General features: G+C 44.3%; 1 protein-coding gene across 4 annotated transcripts in view; it reads right to left on the bottom strand.

Moving 5' to 3' along the window:
• Nucleotides 1-21,297, bottom strand: part of NRXN3 (neurexin 3) — an 862,130-nt gene that overhangs the window by 832,622 nt on the left and 8,211 nt on the right. For all 4 annotated transcript variants that reach the window (XM_088672565.1, XM_088672568.1, XM_088672572.1 and 1 more), the window contains exon 2: nt 19,927-20,088. In XM_088672565.1, coding sequence (XP_088528691.1) covers nt 19,927-20,028 — 102 coding nt within the window. In that variant the 5' untranslated portion in view covers nt 20,029-20,088. The remainder of the gene's footprint in view (nt 1-19,926; nt 20,089-21,297) is intronic.

Below are 21,297 nucleotides of genomic sequence, written 5' to 3'. Positions count from 1 at the left end.
AGCAAGGTATGGCCTCTGTTGCCAAAGCATGACTCAAACTCCTTGGTATGTGGAATTTGCTTGTTTCAGCATTTCAGGTACCTGGGAAAGAAAGCCCTTCAGTCTCTGCCATTGCAGCCAGGGAGCCCAGAGTTCTTCTCTGGCTCAGGTAACAACCCGAGCCAGAAAGGAACTATGAGGTCATAATGCTCACCTCAGAATGGAGGTGAGCATTGCAAGTTGCTGAGATTCACATTCTGAACCATGAAATTACAGGCATTGCTCACACTTCACTGTTAATTGGGTCTTTTATTGCATTCCTTCTTTTGATTCATATTCTGGCATTTGAGTATTGCAGGAGCCTTTCAGGTAACAGTTGCATAGCAAGGTGAGTGCATGTTATTTATTGTATTTATTTGCAGCAAATCTCTTGCCTTTAACCATGAAGCCTGATAAACAGAATTTCATATTCTTCTGACCAAAGCGAAACCAATTCCCTTTCACACCCAGTTTAAATAGGTTTGTAGAGTTTCCCAGGGGGTCCAAAGGAAAGGACCCCCTCGTCACTCACAGCTCTTTCTTCACCCTGCATCCATTCTTCCTCCTGCTGCTGCTCTGAGTACAAAAATGTGACAAAATCATCACCATCTAAGATTCAGATGCTATTCTTTTAATGGTGATGGGTGCTGTTTTTGTTTCAGTAGCTTCACTGGTGGGGCAATTTTCTTTTTGATTCAGCTGCAAGTTACTGTAACACTGCTATTCATTTTGAACTTGTGCTTGACAAAAGATACCTTGTGTATCTTTTGCACGCACACACCCCTTGGTATGTTATAGTATCAGAACATATGTAATAAAGGCCTACCAATATTTTGTCTTGCCCCTTTGGATAATATAAGAAGGGCCGAGCATTCTCATTTTAAATTGTATGCCTGTATACAGTAATGGTCTGGAACATATAACTAAATTGTTTTGTCCAGCAACATCTAGAGCTGAGCTGCAAGGTATCATCCATCTGTTTTAGGTGGATGATCAGAGCTGCAGTAACCCAATCAAGTTAACCATTAAATAATACTAATGCTACAATTCTATGCACAATTACCCAGGAATAAGCACCAATGAACATAGTGAGTCTTACTTCTTCAGAGAAAATAAATGGAAGAATTGTACTGTAAGACACTACTATATTGCTTGGGTTCCATAAATCTTGTAGCAAGACATTTCCAAAGAAAAAGAGAGAGGAGACCTTAAAGGTGCACCATTTTCTTTGGTCAGACACATTTCTGGGGCAACTGGTTTTTCTGGGACAACTGGTTAGGTCTGCTCAACTAACTGCATAATCCAGGGTTTCCCAAACTTGGGTCTTCCAATGTTTTTTGACTACAACTGCCATCATCCCTAGCTAGCAGGACCCATGATCAAGGATGATGGAAATTGTAATCCAAAAACAGCTAGAGACCCAGGTTTGGGAAACCCTAGCATAACCCTCTCTCTAGTTTACTCATATGTAAGTTCCACTGCATTCAATATTGCTTACTCGGGAGTATGTATGCATTTGAGTTTAGGTACAGATCTGTGTTAATTCTCCTTGAATGGACGGAACCAATTGCTCCTGAAGATGAACTGCCAAATAAATTAATCAGTGCATTTCTGTGGTCTCTTCTAGAGATGGGTGACCACTTCATTGTTCATTCCCAAAATGAATCAAAAGTCTTAGGGCTGGTGTGGGAAACCAGCTGTACTACAACTCCCATCAGCCCCAAGGAACTCCCACTAAATGAAGATTCAGGGGATACATACCTGAAGGGAGATCGATTTTGCTGCCTCTTAGACTAGGACAATATTTCCCAAACTTGGATATCCAGCTGTTTTTGAACTACAATTCTCATCATGCCTGACCACTGGCCCTTCTAACTAGGGGTGATGGGAGTTGTATTACAACAACAGCTGGAGACCCAAGTTTGGGAAACCCTGAACTAAAGGAAATCCTTCTTAATTCCTTGTTGGTTATCTCAACAGTTTCTGGGGCTTTTGTTTTTTTGCTGCTGATTGCAGAGAGGAGAGGCAAAAAAGAAAATTTCTCCTCCTTGTGTGTAAGTGAACTTTTTTTTTTTGTAACTCATTCCTTCACCTTCATAGGATAGAAAATTAAACAAAGGTTAGACAGAGGTACCAAGATAGAGGTAAACAGAGTGCTTTCACCTTGCAACTAAAGCCTCCCCGGATCATTAGTACCAGGTTTTACACTGATGGTGAAGAAGTAGCTGTATTGAGTATACCTGGTGCTGGGCAATGAACTCTCAGTTGGGTTCCTCTTTCATTGGATTTCACTTAACTAAAGCAAGCGATGAGGGGGCAAGCTAATCCCAGAGAAGATGTTTTATTTAAACCCAGACAGTTCTTAACCAAGATTCACAGCTAACTGCAGAGAACTGAATGAATCCTTTTTCTTTTTCTTTTGCATCTGTGTTCAAAGTGCCAAAATGTTGGCGAATAACAACTGCCGAGCCATTTTGTTTCTTCTGAAGGAGAACAACAGAAGAGCCATGTGAAAGTGAGATGAGAAGAGAATGCCTTGATTTTGAACAGATTGCCCTGTAACCATAGAATCTTAGAGTTGGATGGGTCCCCAAGGGTCATCTAGTCCAACCCCCTGCAATGCAGGAATCTCAGCTAAAGCATCCATGACAGATGGCCAACCAACCTCTGTTTAAAAACTTCCAAGGAAGGAGAGTCCACCACTTCTTGTGGGAGTCTGTTCCACTGTTGAACAGCTCTTACTGTCAGAAGGTTTTTCCGAATGTTCAGTCAGAATCTCCTTTCTTGCAACTTGAAGCCATTGGTTTGAATCCTACCCTCCAGAGCAGGAGAAAACAATCATGCTCCCTCCTCCATGTAAAATAAAAAAATTCCTTCAGTAGCACCTTAAAGACCAACTAAGTTTTTATTTTGGTATGAGCTTTCGTGTGCATGCACACTTCTTCAGATACAGTGAAATGGAAGTTTCCAGGCACTTATGTAGAGAAGGGGTGGGGAGGGGTGGGGATGGGGAGGGGGGATCACTCAGAAGGGTGGTGGAAATGGGTGATTGACTGACTGATAGCTGTTGATGACCGCAAACGACTGCAAATGGTTTTGCATGAAAAAGCAAGGGTTGAGATGGCTGAAGATCGCTTATCATGTATAATGAGATAAGAACCCGATATCTCTGTTCAAACCAGGTCCCTCCATGGTTTTGAGCTTGGTGATAAGTTGCAATTCAGCAACTTCTCTTTCCAGTCTATTTCTGAAATTCTTTTGTAGTAAGACAGCTACTTTGAGATCTTGTATAGAATGTCCTGGGAGATTGAAGTGTTCTCCTACTGGTTTTTCTGTCTTCTGGTTCCTGATGTCAGATTTATGTCCATTTATCCTTTGGCGTAGGGTTTGGCCTGTTTGTCCAATATAGAGAGCTGAAGGGCACTGTTGGCATTTGATGGCATACACAATGTTAGAGGATGAGCAATTAAATAGTCCTGAGATGGTATGTTGGATGTTGTTGGGGCCAGTAATGGTGTTGTCTGGGTGTATGTGGCAGCAAAGTTGGCATCTGGGTTTATTGCAGGCTCTGGTACCAGTGTCCATGTTAAGTCTGGTGGTTGTATTATTGTGGGTGAGGAGTTGTTTAAGATTGGGTGGCTGTCTGTAGGCAATGAAAGGTCTTCCTCCCAGAGCTTGAGAAAGGGAGCGGTCATTGTCCAGGAGAGGCTGTAGATCTCTGATGATGCGTTGTACTGTTTTAGCTTGGGAGCTGTATGTGATGACTAGTGGTGTTCTGTTATTTTCTTTTTTGGGTCTGTCTTGCAGCAGGTTCTCTCTAGGTATCTGTCTGGCTCTGTTGATCTGTTGTTTAACTTCATCAGGTGGATATTTTAGTTCTAAAAAGGTTTGCTGTAGATCTCTTAGGTGAGATTCTCTGTCTGTAGAGTTGGAACAGATGCGGTTGTAACGTAAGGCCTGGCTGTATACGATGGATTGTTTGGTATGTTTGGGATGGTAGCTAGAAGCATGTAGATATGTTTGTCGGTCAGTTGGTGTTCTGTATAAGGTGGTGTCTATACGTCCATCCTGTATTTTTATAGTAGTGTCCAAAAAATGTATTTCTTGCATAGATTGGTTCATTGTTAGGTTGATGGTGGGGTGAAAGTCATTGAATGTCTGGTGGAAGGTTTCCAGGGTCTGTTGTCCATGTGTCCAGATAATAAAAATATCGTCAATGTATCGCAGGTACAGGAGAGGTTTGAGTGGGTAGGAGTTAAGGAAACGTTGTTCTAAATCTGCCATGAAGATGTTGGCATACTGTGGGGCCATGCGGGTGCCCATGGCTGTGCCGCTGATCTGGAGGAACAGGTCATCACCAAATTTGAAGTGGTTGTGGGTAAGGACAAAGTGGCAGAGTTTGGTAGCAAAGTCCGCTGTGGTTTTATCTGAAATGGTGTTCCTTATGGCTTGTAAACCATCATTGTGTGGGATGTTGGTATATAGAGATTCCACATCCATAGTGGCTAGTATAGTATTGTTAGGAAGATTGTTCAAATATTGTATTTTCCTCAGAAAATCTGTGGTGTCACATACGTAGCTGGGAGCACTGATAGCATATGGTTTCAGAACAGAGTCCATATAGCCGGAAACACCCACTGTAATGGTGCCAATACCTGAGATGATGGGGCGTCCTGGGTTTCCTGGTTTGTGTATTTTGGGTAGAAGATAGAAAGTTCCTGGCCGAGGTTCCGCTGGTGTGTTTGTGAGGATCTGTTCTTGGATGTGTAGGGGTAGCTCCTTAATAATCTTGTTCAGTTCTTTTTTGTATGCTTGTGTGGGGTCTGAGTCCAATTTCATGTAAAAGGCATTATTGGAAAGTTGTCTGTGGGCCTCTTGGATGTAATCAGTTTTGTTCATGATGACGACAGCTCCACCCTTGTCTGCCTCTTTAATTATAATGTCTGGGTTGTTCCTGAGATTTTCTATGGCTCTCCTTTCAGCATGGTTTAGATTTTGTTGTAAGCGATGGTGTTTTCTGGTCACATCCGTTTGGATTCTGTGGCGGAAGCATTCGATGTACAGATCTAGTGTGGTATTGCGTCCATCAGGAGGGGTCCATGTGGAGTCCCTTTTTGTGTAACTTCTTTTCGGTGGTAGTTGGTGGTCAATGTTCTGTTCATTGATGCGTTTGGAGGGTGATGGTTGTTCCCCAGTAAGTTGAGAGGTGTTGTGTTGTGGGGATGTAGTTTGTTCTACTTTGTCTTGTTCTTGTGTGTGATGAAAATACTCCTTCAGGCGTAAACGGCGGAAAAATGCTTCCAGGTCCCCACAGAACTGAATCATGTGTTGGGATTTGGCAGGGCAGAATGATAGTCCCCGTGAAAGGACGGATTCCTCAGCTGGGCTGAGTGTTTGCTGTGAAAGATTGACAATGTTGTTGATCTTGTTTTGATTGGTGGCCTGTAGGTTGGAAAGGTTGCAGAGTTTTTTATTTTTCTGGTTCTTCAGTAACTCCAGTTGAGAGTGGTAAATGGTTTGTTTTTCCTTGTGGAACTTCTGCCAGGCCGGGTGATTCCTGATGGAGTTCTCCAGTGCAGAGAGTTCCTCCTTTATTAACTTCTGTTTGGAATACAGAACGCCGATAAGATGTTTCAGCAGTTTCTTAGATAAAGTGTGGCATAGTTTTCTGGCATATTCTGTGGGATAAGTTGATTGAAGAGGGTTCTTAATTCTAAGACCCTTAGGTACAATGTCCAGGTTTTTGCATTTAGATAGAAAGAGGATATCAGTTTGTACCTGGGCAAGTTTCTTGGTGAGGTTGATGGACTTCCATTTCATGCGGCTCAATGTGGTGCCTTCCATAGTTCTGGTTACAGGTAGGTAGCCGTGTTGGTCTGGATCGAAGTAAAATAAAAAAATTCCTTCAGTAGCACCTTAAAGACCAACTAAGTTTTTATTTTGGTATGAGCTTTCGTGTGCATGCACACTTCTTCAGATACAGTGAAATGGAAGTTTCCAGGCACTTATGTAGAGAATTTTATGTTTTTATGTTTTTATTTTTTTATTTTTTTTTATTTTACTTCGATCCAGACCAACACGGCTACCTACCTGTAACCTCCTCCATGTGACAGCCTTAAGGTATATGAAGATGGGGACCCAGGTGGTGCTGTGGGTTAAACCACAGAGTCTAGGGCTTGCTGATCAGAAGGTCGGCGGTTCGAATCCCTGCAACGGGGTGAGCTCCCGTTGCTTGGTCCCAGCTCCTGCCCACCTAGCAGTTCGAAAGCATGTCAAAGTGCAAGTAGATAAATAGGGACCGCTCCGGCGGGAAGGTAAATGGCGTTTCCGTGCGCTGCTCTGGTTCACCAGAAGCAGCTTTGTCATGCTGGCCACATGACCTGGAAGCTGTCTGCGGACAAACGCCGGCTCCCTCGGCCTATAGAGCGAGATGAGCGCCGCAACCCCAGAGTCGGACACGACTGGACCTGATGGTCAGGGGCCCCTTTACCTTTACCTTTATCATATCTTCTCCCAGTCTCCTCTTTTCCAGGCTAAACATACCCAACGCCTTCAAGCACTCCTCATAAGGCTTAGTTTCCAGACCCTTGATCATCTTGGTTGCCTTCCTCTGCACACATTCCAGCTTGTCAGCATCCTTCTTAAATTGTGGTGCCCAGAATTGGACACAGTATTCCAAGTGTGGTCTGCCTAAGGCAGAACAGAGTGGTACTATTACATCCCTTGATCTGGACACTATACTTCTGTTGATGCAGCCTAGAATAGCATTAGCTTTTTTGCTGCTGCATCACACTGTTGACTTATGTTAAGCTTGTGGTCCACCAAGACTCCTAGATCCTTTACACATGTACTGCTAGTATGCCAGGTGTCCCCCATCCTATATTTGTGCATCTGGTTCTTCCTGCCTAAGTGCAGAACCTTACATTTGTCCCTATTGAAATGTTGATTTTTGCCCAGTACTCCAATCTGTTAAGGTCATTTTGAATTCTGATTTTGTCTTCTGCTGCATTAGCTACCCCTCCCAGTTTGTTGTTATCTGCAAATTTGATTTATTACAGTGGTACCTTGACTTACGAACGACTCGACAACCGAATTTTTTGACTTACGAGTAGGGCAAATGGCCACACGCTTACTAATTTCTCGACATCCGAACAGAAACCACGGCGGTTTTAGATAGGGTTTTTCCGACTTACGAATTTTTAGATGGGATTGCTTTGACTTATGAATTTTTCCATTTCCAATGCATTCCTATGGGAAATTGTGTTTCCAATGGCACTTTTTGACTTACAAATTTTTCGACCTACAAAGGCGCCTTCGGAACGGATTAAATTCGCAAGTCGAGGCACCACTGTATCTGCAAATTCCTTCATCCAAGTCATTTATAAAGACATTAAACAACAATGGGCCCAGGACAGAACCTTGCAGCACGCCACTTGTTACTTTATTCTAGGACGATGAGGAACCATTAATGAGTACTCTCTGGGTTTGGTCAGTCAAGGAGCTACAAATCCACCTAACAGTTACCTCGCTCAACCCACATTTTACCAGCTTCCTTGTGAGAATATCATGGGGGACTTTGTCAAAAGCCCTACTGAAATCAAGACACACTATGTCCAAAGCATTTCCCATATCCACCAAGTTTGTAATTCCATTTTTTAAAAAATCAGATTGGTCTGGCACATAGCTGCCAAGTACCCCGTTTTCCCCGGGAAACCCCGTGTTTTTATACCATTTCCCGGCGGTCGCCCGTATGTCTTCATCTCCCATTTTTCTCCCTTATAGTCTCCTGCCGGCGGCCATTTTTTTTCTTCTGCTTTGCCCATCTATGGGCACTGAAGATGGCCAGTGCCGGTGTCGAAAGTTGCGTCTACGCATGTCCAGAAGTGCGTAGATGCGACTTCCAGTGTCTGTGGCGGCCATTTTTGATGTCCATAGATGGGCATCACGCGGCTGCCAGTCCCGGGTTCTGCAGTCCGGGACTTGGCAGGTATGGTCTGGCATGACGTATTTTTGAGAATCTCATGCTGGGTCTTAGTAATCACAGCATCCTTCTCTGAATGCTCACAGACCAACTGTTGAATTATCTGTTCTAGGACCTTCCCTGGTATCGATGTCAAGCTCACCAATCAGTATTTACCCGGGTCTTCCTTTTCCCGCTTTTTGAAGATGGAGACAACATTTGCCTGCCTCCAGCCTCACCTGTAGGGACCTCACCTGTTCTCCAAGAATTCTCAGAGATAATAGACAAAGGCTCTGAAATTATATCCACAAGCTCTTTTAGTACCCTTGGATGCACCTCATCAGGCCCTGGAGATCTGAATTCATTTAAAGTAGCTAGGTGTTACCTTACTACCTCTTTTCCTATCTTGGGCTACAGCCCCCTCCTTACATTTATTCTGTTATCACCAGGTTGGGCATTGCTTTCCCTTTGGGGTAAGACAGAGGCAAAGTAAGTGTTGAGTAGTTCTGTCTCTTCTCTGTCACCTTATGCAGCCACACCAGTTTCCTTAGATGCCTCCCATTTTTCTTTCTTGTGGGAATTGCCTTAATTTGGGCCTTCAATGTTTCTTCTTTTAGAAACTCCCATCCTTCTTGGACTCCCTTCTCACTGAGTAATTCTGACCACAGGATCACACCCAGTAGCTCCTTCAGCTTTTCAAAATGGCCTTCTTAAAGTCCAGAGCATGTGTCTGACTACACTCAGTTTTCCCTTGCCTCTGTATCCTGAAACTGAGGAGAACATGATCACTTCCTCCCAAGTTTCTGAGCACTTCCACTTCATCAATCAGTTCCTCCCTATTGGTGAAGATTAATATGCCAGTTGAAACCCTGGCTGGGCAGTGGTGAAGTGTGGCACAATGATGGAGTCACCACTGCATCCACAACCCAGTGTCTCATGCTGGTTAGAGGGGAAGGTGCAGAGTGGGCAAATTGCTGCCTGGAGCTAGGGTAACAATTGGTCCCAGTGCCACCAAGTGCTGGCAGTGGTGCTGGCTCAGGATCCAGCTGATCCCAGGGCCAATCAGTTTCCACTTTTTTTCATTTATTTATTTTATAAAGAAGCCTCAGGTTGCTTGTAGCAGCAGCAGCAGCAGCAACAGCAAGGCTTTCCCCAGCTTGGTTTTCCAGGCCTCTTAGTGCATAATACCTAATCAGCACGAGTGAAGAGTCCAATGGCCGCGCCAGAGCACGTCTAGGCTGCAAGTGACACATCCCATTAATCATTCGGTCTGCTATGGAATCTGTGTGCACAGAGCATGAGCTCAGATTCCTTATGGAGAATATTGCGGCTGCCTTTTGGAGTGTAGGGAGAAGGCAAGCTGCCCAAGATGCTGCTATCTGGCTAAGAGAATAGTTAAAGGGAAATAAGCATAATTCGAGCATCCAGATTGTGACAAGGCTTCCATGTGTTACTTCTTGGGAAGCTTGAGCCAGGCACTAAAAAGGCCAAATATAAACAACACACATAACAATCCTGGGAATTGTAGTTTGTTAAAGGGGCTGGTAATTGTAGCACTGTGAGGTGTAACTCACAGTTCCAAGGATTCTTGCGGGAGGTGCTTTAAATGTATATTGTTTGCACAGCCAAGGGCAAAAAAAAAAATTATCTGTTTTGTTCTGGGCACATTCCATAGCCTTTTAAGATAGGGTGGGATACAATAGCTTTGTTTTTTAAGGGCCAAGAGCACCTGCTTACTGGCATTGGCATCTGCTCCCCTCTTATAAGGGAAGAGGAAGCTACAATTTGAAACTGGCACAGCTCCCTGGTAGTGTTCTCTGCCAGTCGGCTAACACTGACATAAGAAGGCAGCTGATTAGCTGATTCTACAGAAGTAGCTCTGGCAACCTGACCCTTCAAAAAAGCCCCACTGGCCTAGATTTCTAGAATACTCATGCCAGCACCTGCAAGACTGGGACCATTGCACATTGATTTCCTTTGCATAGGGACTCGTGTTTCACAGAGCTTGCTTCAGAAGGTGATGCAAAACTCGACCAAGCAGTAGGTATTTGTCACAAATAAAATTTAACTAGCATTTCTGCTTGAATTAGCATTGGCTTTCTGTTGCCTTTTAGTGCCTAAGTAGCAGCTCTTTTGTCTCGGGCAAGTAGTAAAAGAACTTTGCATCAGGCAGGAGGCTTCTGGGTGCTTTGCAGTTGCATTTAACAGAGAAGTGTCCACAGTTTTCAGTGAGCAGAGTGCTCTGTATCTGCATAGAGATTCAGTGATTTTCAGCAGCAGGAGGAACAACTTGAGCACACTCTGATGGGTCAAATGAATATGCAAAGCAGTTCCTATGCTTCTCAGCTATATTCCATCTAAACCACCACTGAAATCACTCTGGCTTAATAAAGAATTCCACCAGCTCAAAAGAAGTATGAACAATTGTTGAAGCATATGAGCTCGAGGAGACTGTGCGGTTTAGCAATTGTGCTTGTGTTTAACAATGTGGAGCATGGCTCAGTGAGAAAGTACAATATGCTCATACAAAAGGGTCCAGGTCCAAATCCTAGGATCCCTGCCTAAAAAAATCTGTGCCAAAAGTGTCTTGCAGATCCTTGCAGCTCCATTCTCAGGCTGAAAAATCTGGGTGTCACTTTAAACCATTTTCAGGGGTGGGCTTGCATATTCTTTAAACTTATGGGCTGGAATGCAACTAGCTTTTAATCAGAGCAGACCCACTGAAATTAACAAGCACGAGCAAGTTAGGTCCATTGACTTCAATGAGTCTATTCTTAATTGAATACCACCCTATGTTTACAATGACCAACAGCAGAGGCTTCTCTCTTCACCTGCTTCTCTTCTTTTTTTCTCTTTGGGAACATATTACCCCACACTATTCTGTGGAAAGATGCTACATTACAATGTAGAATCCCATGAAGGTTTAAAAGAATAATTTAGTCCATCAAAGATTGAGGGGGTGTCTATGTCTCCCCTTTCCATCATTCCTTCCCTATCACCCTGCAAATGGGCTCAAAAAGTTCCATTTGCAACCACCAGCTCAATCCGAAAAACATTCCATGTAGTTGAGCTCAGAAAGATCCCTGCCTGAGACAGCCAGATTGCTGATCAGAAAATAAAGGGGCCTATGCCTGACTTGGTATAAGGCAGCCTCATATATTTGTATATGTCCCCTCATTTCCCAGTACATATATTTGTGCACACAGACATGCTTTCAGTGGTGACACATTGGCGCAGATTATTTAATGACACTTGTGGTTGTGAATTCTACAACTTTGCAATGCAGAATAGGCACACTATGCATGCTGATACTCATAGAAAATTATACAAGTGCTCTTCACATGAATGTGGTTGTGCTTGCATGCATGCTGACACAAGCCTATGGGTGCATTTATCTATCCCAACTTTTCATATATATTTTCCATTTGGCACATGCCTGCCTACTCCATGGAATTGTGAACTAGTTGATTTGTGCCCAGAGTGGGTGAGATTAGTGCCATTCCCTTTTTGAAATGCATTCGTGTGGAAATTTTAACCCACCTCATCTTGAAGATTCAGGGCAGCTATCAATAGTTCAAAACAAAACAGAGAAAGCGTTGAATATCACCTAAAATAACCTACAGACAACTCAAAAGCTTTCAAAGTCCCTTAATATCCACATGTGTACATGGTGGGTCCTTGTTCCTGTTTAGTAAGAGCAGTGTTTTCTACTTAATGTGTTTGTGACAGGGCCATCCCACCCATGAGGCAAGGTGAGGTGACTGCCTCAGGCAGCAGGATCCACAGGGCAGAAGATCTGGCCTCCAATGAATGCACTGCCGGCTGTTGCTACCTACACTACCCCCTTGTTCCCAAAGCAGACCTCCACTTTCCATGCAGTCCCCGATGTATATCTTAATTCCCCCACACACTCTTGTTCCTGATGTAGGGCTTCATTCACCCCCTCTTCCCTGGAGGGTGGGGAGGTGCCATTTTGTGTGTCACATCAGGTGCCATAATGTCCAGCCCTGGTTTCTAAAGTGCCTTGTGCCTTCCTCCTGTGCATCTTAGTCATTTCTCCAGTTTTCACCTTAATTGTTTCCTTAAAAAGGAGGCACAGAAGCAGGTTTCTTCAGCTTCTTCTGGCGGTCCCAGCTTCTTCTCCATTAACATCTCTGGAAGTGGCATCAGTAGAATTGTTGTTGTTCAGTCGTGTCCGACTCTTCGTGACTCCATGGACCAGAGCACTCCTATCTTCCACTGCCTCCCGCAGTTTGGTCAGACTCATGTTGGTGGCTTCGAGAACACTATCCAACCATCTCGTCCTCTGTCGTCCCCTTCTCCTTGTGGAGAATTACCCAACATAAACTCTAGGTCAGTGTTTCCAGGTTATCTTTTGGGAATTGTCAAAGAAGAGCCACCAAATTATCTGATTTTATTTTTCTGTTGTTTTGCTGATGGTCAGCAGCCATGTGATGGAGGGGAATGAGAGGAGACGTAAGAGAGCAGCTATAACCATAGCCTCCACTCTCCCCTTCTGTTTCTGTCAGGAGACTGTGACATAGGAGGTCACCCAAGGAAGCTGAAGGATAGGAGATTCAAGGCAAACAAGAGGAAGTCCTTCTTTCAAATGGGGCAACAGATGGTAAGAGCTGTCCGGCAAAATTTTATTCAAGTTGGCTCCCCTGCTGGGAAGTGTAGTTTGTTAAGGTTGCTGTGAATTGCAAGGAGACCCCTTTTCCTCTCACAGAGCTACAATTCTCAGAGTGGGTTTAACTGTCAGCCCTCTCCCTAGGGAACTCTGGACTTGTAGCCCATGTCTCTACAGTCCGAGGCAGACAAGGAAAACAGGATGTTTACTGGGACCCCGGTGGATCACCATACACTTCTGATGGATGGTTTCTGAAGGTCTGTAATATACAGTACTATAACCTATTCCCTACACTTTTAACATTCCAAACATAACAGAAATTTTCTTAGTGTTCATCATAAACCTCCTTTAAACCTAAGAAAACTTCAAATACAATAACAATCATTTAAGTGCAGTATTCATAGTGCTACTTTTCGGCAACAACACACAAAGGGAAGCCTAGATAAAAAGTGGGGCGGGGTGGGGAGTGATGAAGACCTCTTATTTGTCCTTAGAAATCTGTTGTAATAACTGAGGGAATAGAAAACCTGGCAAGTAAAAGGCAGGGTTTAAATAGCTCTTTGCAGCAACGTTTCATGTTAATACAGTGAACGGAACAATGAAGTGCATGGCAAGAGGAGATGGACAAGGGGCCTAGCAGGTGCTGCTGCCTTTAATGTCTATGATTCTCTGAAGTGTGTCTCAGTGGGCCAGTCCCTAATCAGCCCTCTTTTTTACTCAGCACCAGTCCACTGATTTGAGGTTGGTAAAAACTACTCCCTGCTTTTGAAAATTTCCAGGAAGGGACGACCCCACACAGGCTGAGAGCGCTGAGCAGGGAGTGCTTTCGGACAGTAATGATCAGCTTTCACAGTTACTTCTGAGGCTGAAAAGCTGCAGGGAAATAAACGCTAGAATCTCACTGTTGGATTTATCCTGTTGCTTAGAGATTCCTGAGAGGAAATGTTCAGGTTGAATGCTGTCTGCTTGTCTCAGGCTAGGCCTAGACAGGTTGAAGGGTGTGTTTATTGAAAGAGACATCTTGTTTCAGAATGCTGCCACTTCTAGCATAATATATAGAAGAATAATTAAAAGGGAATAAAGAGGAATAAAAGGTAAAGGGACCCTTGAGCGTTAGGTCCAGTCATGGACGACTCTGGGGTTGCGGCGCTCATCTCACTTTACTGGCCGAGGGAGCCGGCGTACAGCTGGATGAAGGTATGTCAACACATTCTCACTTTTGTCAAGAGTGTTGAAATGATCTGAAGTAATCCAAAAGAGTTTAGGGTTGCTTCTCTTTTCCAGTGCACAGGAGAGGCCAGTGCCAGACCCTGGGAGTCCCTTGGCCTGCCTTACTCCTTGGCACTCCTCCCTGGTCACCTGTCCACATGGCATGGCATAGCAGTGCTAAGAAGGAGGGGAAGTAAAAGCTTGATTCACTGCCAGGGGCGTAGCAAGGGGGGAGCGGAGGGGGCGGCCTGCTCCTAGCTCCGTCTTTTGGGGGCAGCGCGAGTGCCGCCAGCGGCACCCTGCTATGTAGCGCGCATGCACAGCATCGCTATGTAGCGCCACATACGTCGTACGTAGCAATGCATACATCGTAAGTAGCGATGCTGCATATGCACACTACGTAGCGGCGCCCCACCCCCCAGGTGCGTGTCATGTTTGCTGCTCCGGGTGCCACTGCTCACTGCCACTCTCTAGGCAGATGAGTGAATTGACTACAGAGGAAGGTGAGAAGCAGAGGGGGCAGTGGTGACACTGATCAGAAGGATGTGGGCCTAGCCAGGGTCTCACCTAAAGACCTCAGAAAACTTGGGAAACGATAGTGTTTGTTTTGATATTTTTGTTCAGTCGAATGTGAACAACTACTCGTCCCAGCAGTAGCAAGCAGAGTGCACGTGCTTTCCTTAATTCTGCCAATTTTCAATATGAGCAACAGGACACTAGATCCAATAAACAAATTAGCAAGCCGGGTGGTCCTGTTATAATGGAACATGAGATCAGTTGCCAACTTGCTGTGGCATGGTTCCACTGATAATAACACATAAAATAGACGTGGGAAGATGGGGCTTTAGGAAGTGATGTGTATAGGAGCCCTAAGTCAAACCAAGGTTTGTTCTTGGCTACAGCTTCGGTTTTTCGTGGAGAAAGCTTAGCCACAAATCCCAGTTTGGACAACACACTAAGCCAGGGGTCAGCAACCTTTTTCAGCAGGGGGCTGGTCCACTGTCCCTCAGACCTTGTGGGGGGGCCGGACTATATTTGGGGGGTGGGGTAGAAATGAACAAATTCCTATGTCCCACAAATAACCCAGAGATGCATTTTAAATAAAAGCACACATTCTACTCATGTAAAAACACGCTGATTCCTGGACCACCCGCGGGCCAGATTGAGAAGGCGATTGGGCCAGATCTGGCCCCCAGGCCTTTATTTGCCTACCCATGCGCTAAGCCAAATCTGAGCTTTTAACACAATAAGAGAAGCCCAGGTGGACCCGGCCAATGGCCTACCTAGTCCAGCATCCTGTTCTAATACCAGCTCACCAAATACTTCTGGGAAGCCAGCAAGATGGACATTTGTACAACAGCACTCTTTCCACTTGTGATTCCCAGCAACTGTGTTAGAGGTATATAGTCTCTGAGCTTAGCTCAGCACAGTCAAGGTTTCAGGAGCAAGAAGGGCTGGGAGTCAAATGCATGGTCCTTTCCACTTGATCTCACTAAGCCACAGTTTGCCTTAGCATGTCATATGTGTGGGATATAAAGCTGTCAGTCAAGTCCAACATTCTGAGAGAGGTCTAACTGCTTCTATGTGGCAGGCAGTTTTGTCAGTTGGTTGGTTGGTCAGTTGCTGCAAGGAGTGTTAACTGGTAACTGCTCAGATGCAGTCTTCTCATGACTCACTACTATCTAGTATATAGTTTATCTGTTATGTAACCTAAGCCTGCCTGCCTTCAGAAACAACTCTGTAAACTTGAATGAATCTGACCATTAGGTCCAGTTGCGGATGACTCGGGGGTTGCGGTGCTCATCTCGCTTTACTGGCTGAGGGAGCCGGCATACAGCTTCCAGGTCATGTGGTCAGCATGACTAAGCCACCTCTGGCGAACCAGAGCAGCGCACAGAAATGCCATTTACCTTCCCGCCAGAGCGGTACCTATTTATCTACTTGCACTTTGACGTGCTTTCGAAACTGCTAGGTTGGCAGGAGCAGGGACTGAGCAACAGGAGCTCACCCCGTTGCGGAGATTCGAACCACCAACCTTCTGATCGGCAAGCCCTAGGCTCTGTGGTTTAACCCACAGCGCCGTTTATGTTAATATGATTCAGATTCATGTGTGTTTTCTTTAAGAGGGACAGAAAGGGATTATCAACCATGAAGGTATAATTATTGATAGGACTCAAATGAGTTAGCAACCCGCTTGTCGCTGCATAAACTCAAACAGGGGATCGTTTAAACTCTGCTAAATTATATAATCGTTCCCACAATATGAACCAGACCTTATCACAAGTTAATGTTCTTGCAGTCTTCTTGATGTCTTTGTATAATTACAAACTTCCCTTCATCTCAGTTCTTTATTCATGATCCAGAAGCATCTACCTTCTGTAGATGGAGCTAGTACACCTCTCTATTTGCCATAACTGTATGAAGTCTTTCACAAAGATACACCAACTATCTGTATGATCCTTGACATCTTACAGATGGGAGCAAGTGGTGGAAGCCCATTACTAATGGATCATCTTCATGGGTGCCAACTTGAATGAAATATTGGGGGGGACAGATAAACCCCACTCCACATAATCAATCACATGATGCAGTGCATGCACACGATTGAATGGCAATGCTCGTCAACTTTTTTTGGAGGTGTTCAAATATTTTATTGGGTGGGGTGAAAACCCCTTGGCCCCTAGGAGTTGGCTTCTATGATTATCTCAGAAGAAAAAGTTTCCATAAGATAATAAATAATAATAATAATAATAATAATAATAATAATAATAATAATAATGCCCTAAATGGCCTCGGTCCAGTATACCTGAAGGAGCGTCTCCACCTCCATCGTTCTGCCCAGACACTGAGGTCCAGCACAGAGGGCCTTCTGGCGGTTCCCTCATTGCGAGAAGCCAAGTTGCAGGGAACTAGACAGAGGGCCTTCTCGGTAGTGGCGCCCACCCTGTGGAATGCCCTCCCATTAGATGTCAAAGAGAAAAACAACTACCAGACTTTTAGAAGACATCTGAAGGCAGCCCTCTTTAGGGAGGTTTTTAATGTTTAATAGATCACTGTGTTTTATTTTTCTGTTGGGAGCCGCCCAGAGTGGCTGGGGAAACCCAGCCAGATGGGCGGGGTATAAATAAATTATTATTATTATTATTATTATTATTATTATTATTATTATTATTATTACAACAATAATTCCTGTTCATACCACCATTTTAAAATGAGGGTCTTCTTGGTGGCTGCCCCCAGACTATAGAACTCCCTCCCTGAAGAAACTAGATTGGCTTTCTCCTGTTGTCCTCCTGCCAACAGACAAAGACCTTCTTGTTCCAGTGCTTGGAAACTGACTGCTTTTAATGAAAGCACTAGTGTTGTGTTGTTTTGTCTTAAACAGATCTTATATATCCATGTAGTTTTAATTCTATTAATGTTTAATTGTTTTTTAATTATTGTTTTTAGCAATTCTTATTTTTATTTGTGAGATGCCTTGAGTCTCATCAGGAAAAAAGGAGGGACACACACTCAATGGACCATTTCAGCCCCTTTAAGATATTGTACTCAGCAGTGGTTTTAGCACAGCTTCGCTAGTTTATAGAGTCCCCTTGCCCCCAATTTCAGGCAACTGGCACATCTAATGGACTTAATTTGCTTTGCAATTAATGCTTTTGCTTCTTCCCAGTTTGGGTTCAAAAATTACCCAAAAGCTTCCCCGCAACACATCTGTGTCTTCAAAGTGCCTAGGCCCTTTGCATAGGGAAAATGGAGTGCTGGCAGCTGGCTTGGGAGTCTGATATGCAAAGAGAAAACTGACCGGCCTTTCAAATGCTCTGGCACCATTCCTTGATGCTCTGGCCACCACCTTTTTATAATAGCAATTGGATGCAAAACAGGATGGCTGCCTCCCCAACCAAGCCAACATCCGGTGCTCTGAGTGACAAATCATTGCTTTCAGCTGTGGTAGGAGAGGGAGTCTTGAGGACAAACATTTTTTAGTAAGGACCTTCTGCCAAGGTTATTGGTTCTAGTTGAAGGAAAATGTCCTTCTCCATTTTCCTCAGCAAGGAGCAGGGAGACTATAAACCCCAAACATTATCCCAAAGCCCGCAGGTGCCAGCAATCCAAATAAACGTAGAGCAATTAACAGAATTAACACAGCTTTAAATAGCTTGGCTCACCAGATGCAGAATCCTAGCAGGGTTCCATAAAACGTAAAGTTATTAGAGATTAAACCGTTAATCATCTGTTCAGAGAGTGGATGCAAAAACCATTCTGTCTGAAATGGCTAATAATCAGAAAAGGAGGCATGGATTTAATGGGTGCAATTACGCCATCCCAATTCTCTTTTTGTACTGTGTTCTCCAGTTACCATCTCAACCACTCTACTCCTTGCTAGTTTTACTCCAGTTAGGGTGGGGACGAGGGAGGGGTTATTGTGGCTCATGCCTGGTGTTAGCACCCAGCGTAGCAGGGCAAATGCCAGAGTCTGATGCTTGCATCCCTAAATACATACATACATGCATGCATGCATGCATAACAGGCCAGAGGGCCACAGCTGTTCCTATCTTCATAACCCCCAGTGCCTCTGGGCTTAAGACTGAGGAGGGGGCTAGAAACATTGAACATTATGGAGATGGGGCAGTTGCAACTGTCTTATCTAGCACCTCTCTTTCCAGCACTGGGCTAATGGAGTACTGAGCGACTTGACCTTACCTTAGGGTCTGGGTTGGGTTGTTTGTTTGTTTGTTTGTTTGTTTGTTTTACAAATAACACATAAAGGCAGTAGAGGCTGGTCCAACTAGGACACTGCCCCAACAATAAGGATTAATACCATGTGTGTGTGTGACTGGTTGCCAATTTGCTACCAGGCCACGTACTAGGTGTTGCTATTAGTATATAAAAGCCATTGAGACCAGTATACCTAAGACATTGCCTTACCCCATATACACCCACTAGTCTGCTTCAGTCAGTGGAACGGGCACTGTTACCTGTGCCACATAATACCCGTTCTGCATTTGTAAGCACTCAATCTTTTAGTGTAGCGCACTTACACTTGAAACTCCCTGCCTATTGATATTAAGCAAGCGCCTTCTTCTTCTTCTTCTTCTTCTTCTTCTTCTTCTTCTTCTTCTTCTTCTTCTTCTTCTTCTTCTTCTTCTTCTTCTTCTTCTTCTTCCTTCTTCTTCTTCTTCTTCTTCTTCTTCACTCTCTGCTATGACATTCTACTATTTGAGGTGTCAGGAAGTTTTGAACTACAGTTTCTATCATCTCTGGCCATTCATCATGCTTACTGGGGCTGATGGGAGTTGTAGTCCAACAGCAGCTGGAGGTCCAGAAGTTTCCCACACTTGTGCAATATTTTCCCGTTGGTCCATGATATGTGTCTGTGGTTCAGTCCGCAACCCTTCTTTCTCTCATAAAGTCTACAATAGTTGCTAAAAAAAACTGGGATGACCTTAAAAACAACTCCAACAGCCTGTTTCAAGTGTCTCAGTTTGTCCTTTGCTTTCATTCCATTCAGATGTGCTCTTTGCCACCCCCTAGCCTGAGCTCAAAATGTGTATGTGGATTTAGGCCCTCTTTGCCTTCACCTGATGTATTTGAATGTTAGCTGCTGAATCTGCAATTAGCTCAAGTGACAGAGGCCTGGCTGTGGAATACATGGTAACAGTGGCTTGTTTTATTACTGTCACTACTGCTGCCCAGATGTCACTGTCACTGCCGCCTAGAGGTTCAACTGTATGAGAGATTGCAATTAAGAGTTGCAGTATGGAGCCCACATTTTGCAGCTAATTAGTCAACACCATTTTCAAGAATACTCCATTCCTTATCCCCAGCCCTCCCTCCCCCAACATTCTGTACGCACTGAGAAAATGACTTTTGGAGTTCTCCCCATAAGGTTCTTCTTCCCCAACAGTTTCATGTGCGGTTCCCCCAAACCTGCATATATGTCCCCTGTTATTGTGCAAAGGGTAGTGCTTTGGTGACATGAGGGGAAACCCCTGGGGGATTACAGTAGTTCTCTATTAGTACATATAATATCCAGTAAAGGAATTGCAGAAAACTTGGGTGGGGAACATAATTGTCAAACAACAGAATGCCCACAGTTTGAAACATTTACCTCTTTGAGGCAGCCCATGAAGTTATTGCTGATAGGCGAACCAGGCAAATCAGCTGTACTGGGGCTCCCACCTACGTAGAAGAAGTCGTCTGAGCCTAGCATGGTATAGTCCTCTTGTGTGTAGCCCGTGGTGGTGAGGATTCCATCCACAGAGATTGTCACCTGTTTGAAGGACACAATGGACAAAAAAAAGGAAAGGAAAAAAAAACAAAATTCCCAGCAATGACCTTACGGTTCTTAGAAAGAGCAAGTCATCTCCCCTACCTCTTGTGCAACTTTTCACACATGTTTCGCTGAGGTTTGTTTACTCGGTGCAGCTCAGTTCCATTTTCTGGTCTGCTGTTTTGCCCCTGTCCCTTCAGTTCCTCAGTCACCTGTGCTGTTAGTTCAACAGTGCTAAAGCTAAGAAGAGCTATTCTAATCTGCCGCAATGGCTCCCGTTGTTTAACCAGGCCAGAAAATTGAACTGTTCCTCTGAGAGCTTCTGAGAGCTTATTTTTTAAAATTAAAAAAATGATTAATTAGCTGTTATTTGTAGTGATTATTGTTAGTTACGGTTGTTAGTAAAGACACTAATGAAGACGAAGTTGATATATTTGATTTTGCTTCTTTCTTTCTTTTTTTTGCTCACACGGTATGGTGATAGTCATGCATCCAGGAAGGGAGGGGAGGGGAAGGGAGGGGTCTCACTTTCAATACGTTATGGAGGAGCATGCTATGGACCTACAGAGACAACCACCCACCACCCAGGACCGCAACTGCGAGGGAGAGAGAGAGAGAGAGAATATGATTTAACAGAAAGATAGTGATAATAAAAAAGAAAAAAAGTCAACCACACCCCAGCAAATTAGAGAAACAGGAGAGAGAACAAAAAAAAATGGCAACATGCACACACCACACACAGTCGCACACACCAAACTTTGACACACCCATGCGAGTGATATTCAAAGCTCAGAAGAAGAGAGAGAGATTCTGAAAGAGAAAGAGGGGGCTTTTTCACACTTGCATGCAGTTAAGAAAAAGAAAAGCGCTAAACTAAACTATCCAGACCTTTCCAGAAAATGGGGTATAGGGCAAAAAGAAAGAAGAAGTAGTCTAAAATATCCCAAGTCCCATAACACATGGTAGGTGAAGGGAGACGGAAAGGGAGCAGGGTGGGGAGGAAGGGAGCGAAAATGAGGTGTGTTTTGTTTTAATAGGTTATTTGTGGCTTGGAAAAGAGATGGTGGGAAAGAGATTGAGGCTTCCAGTATGGCGAGTGGGGACTGAGGAGGTGGGCATGCCATGCGGAAAATGTGCTGAAACAAACAACTGGCTGAGCTCCTTTTGGCCATGGCGAGTGGAAGGTTGAAGGGAGAGAAAGAGAGAAAA

This window comes from Zootoca vivipara, chromosome 1 (assembly GCF_965207765.1).
Source record: "Zootoca vivipara chromosome 1, rZooViv2.hap1.1, whole genome shotgun sequence".
In the NCBI taxonomy this organism is placed as follows: Eukaryota; Metazoa; Chordata; class Lepidosauria; order Squamata; family Lacertidae; genus Zootoca; species Zootoca vivipara.
The sequence above is the reverse complement of the archived record's forward strand: the minus strand, read 5'-3'. Positions and strand labels throughout refer to the sequence as shown.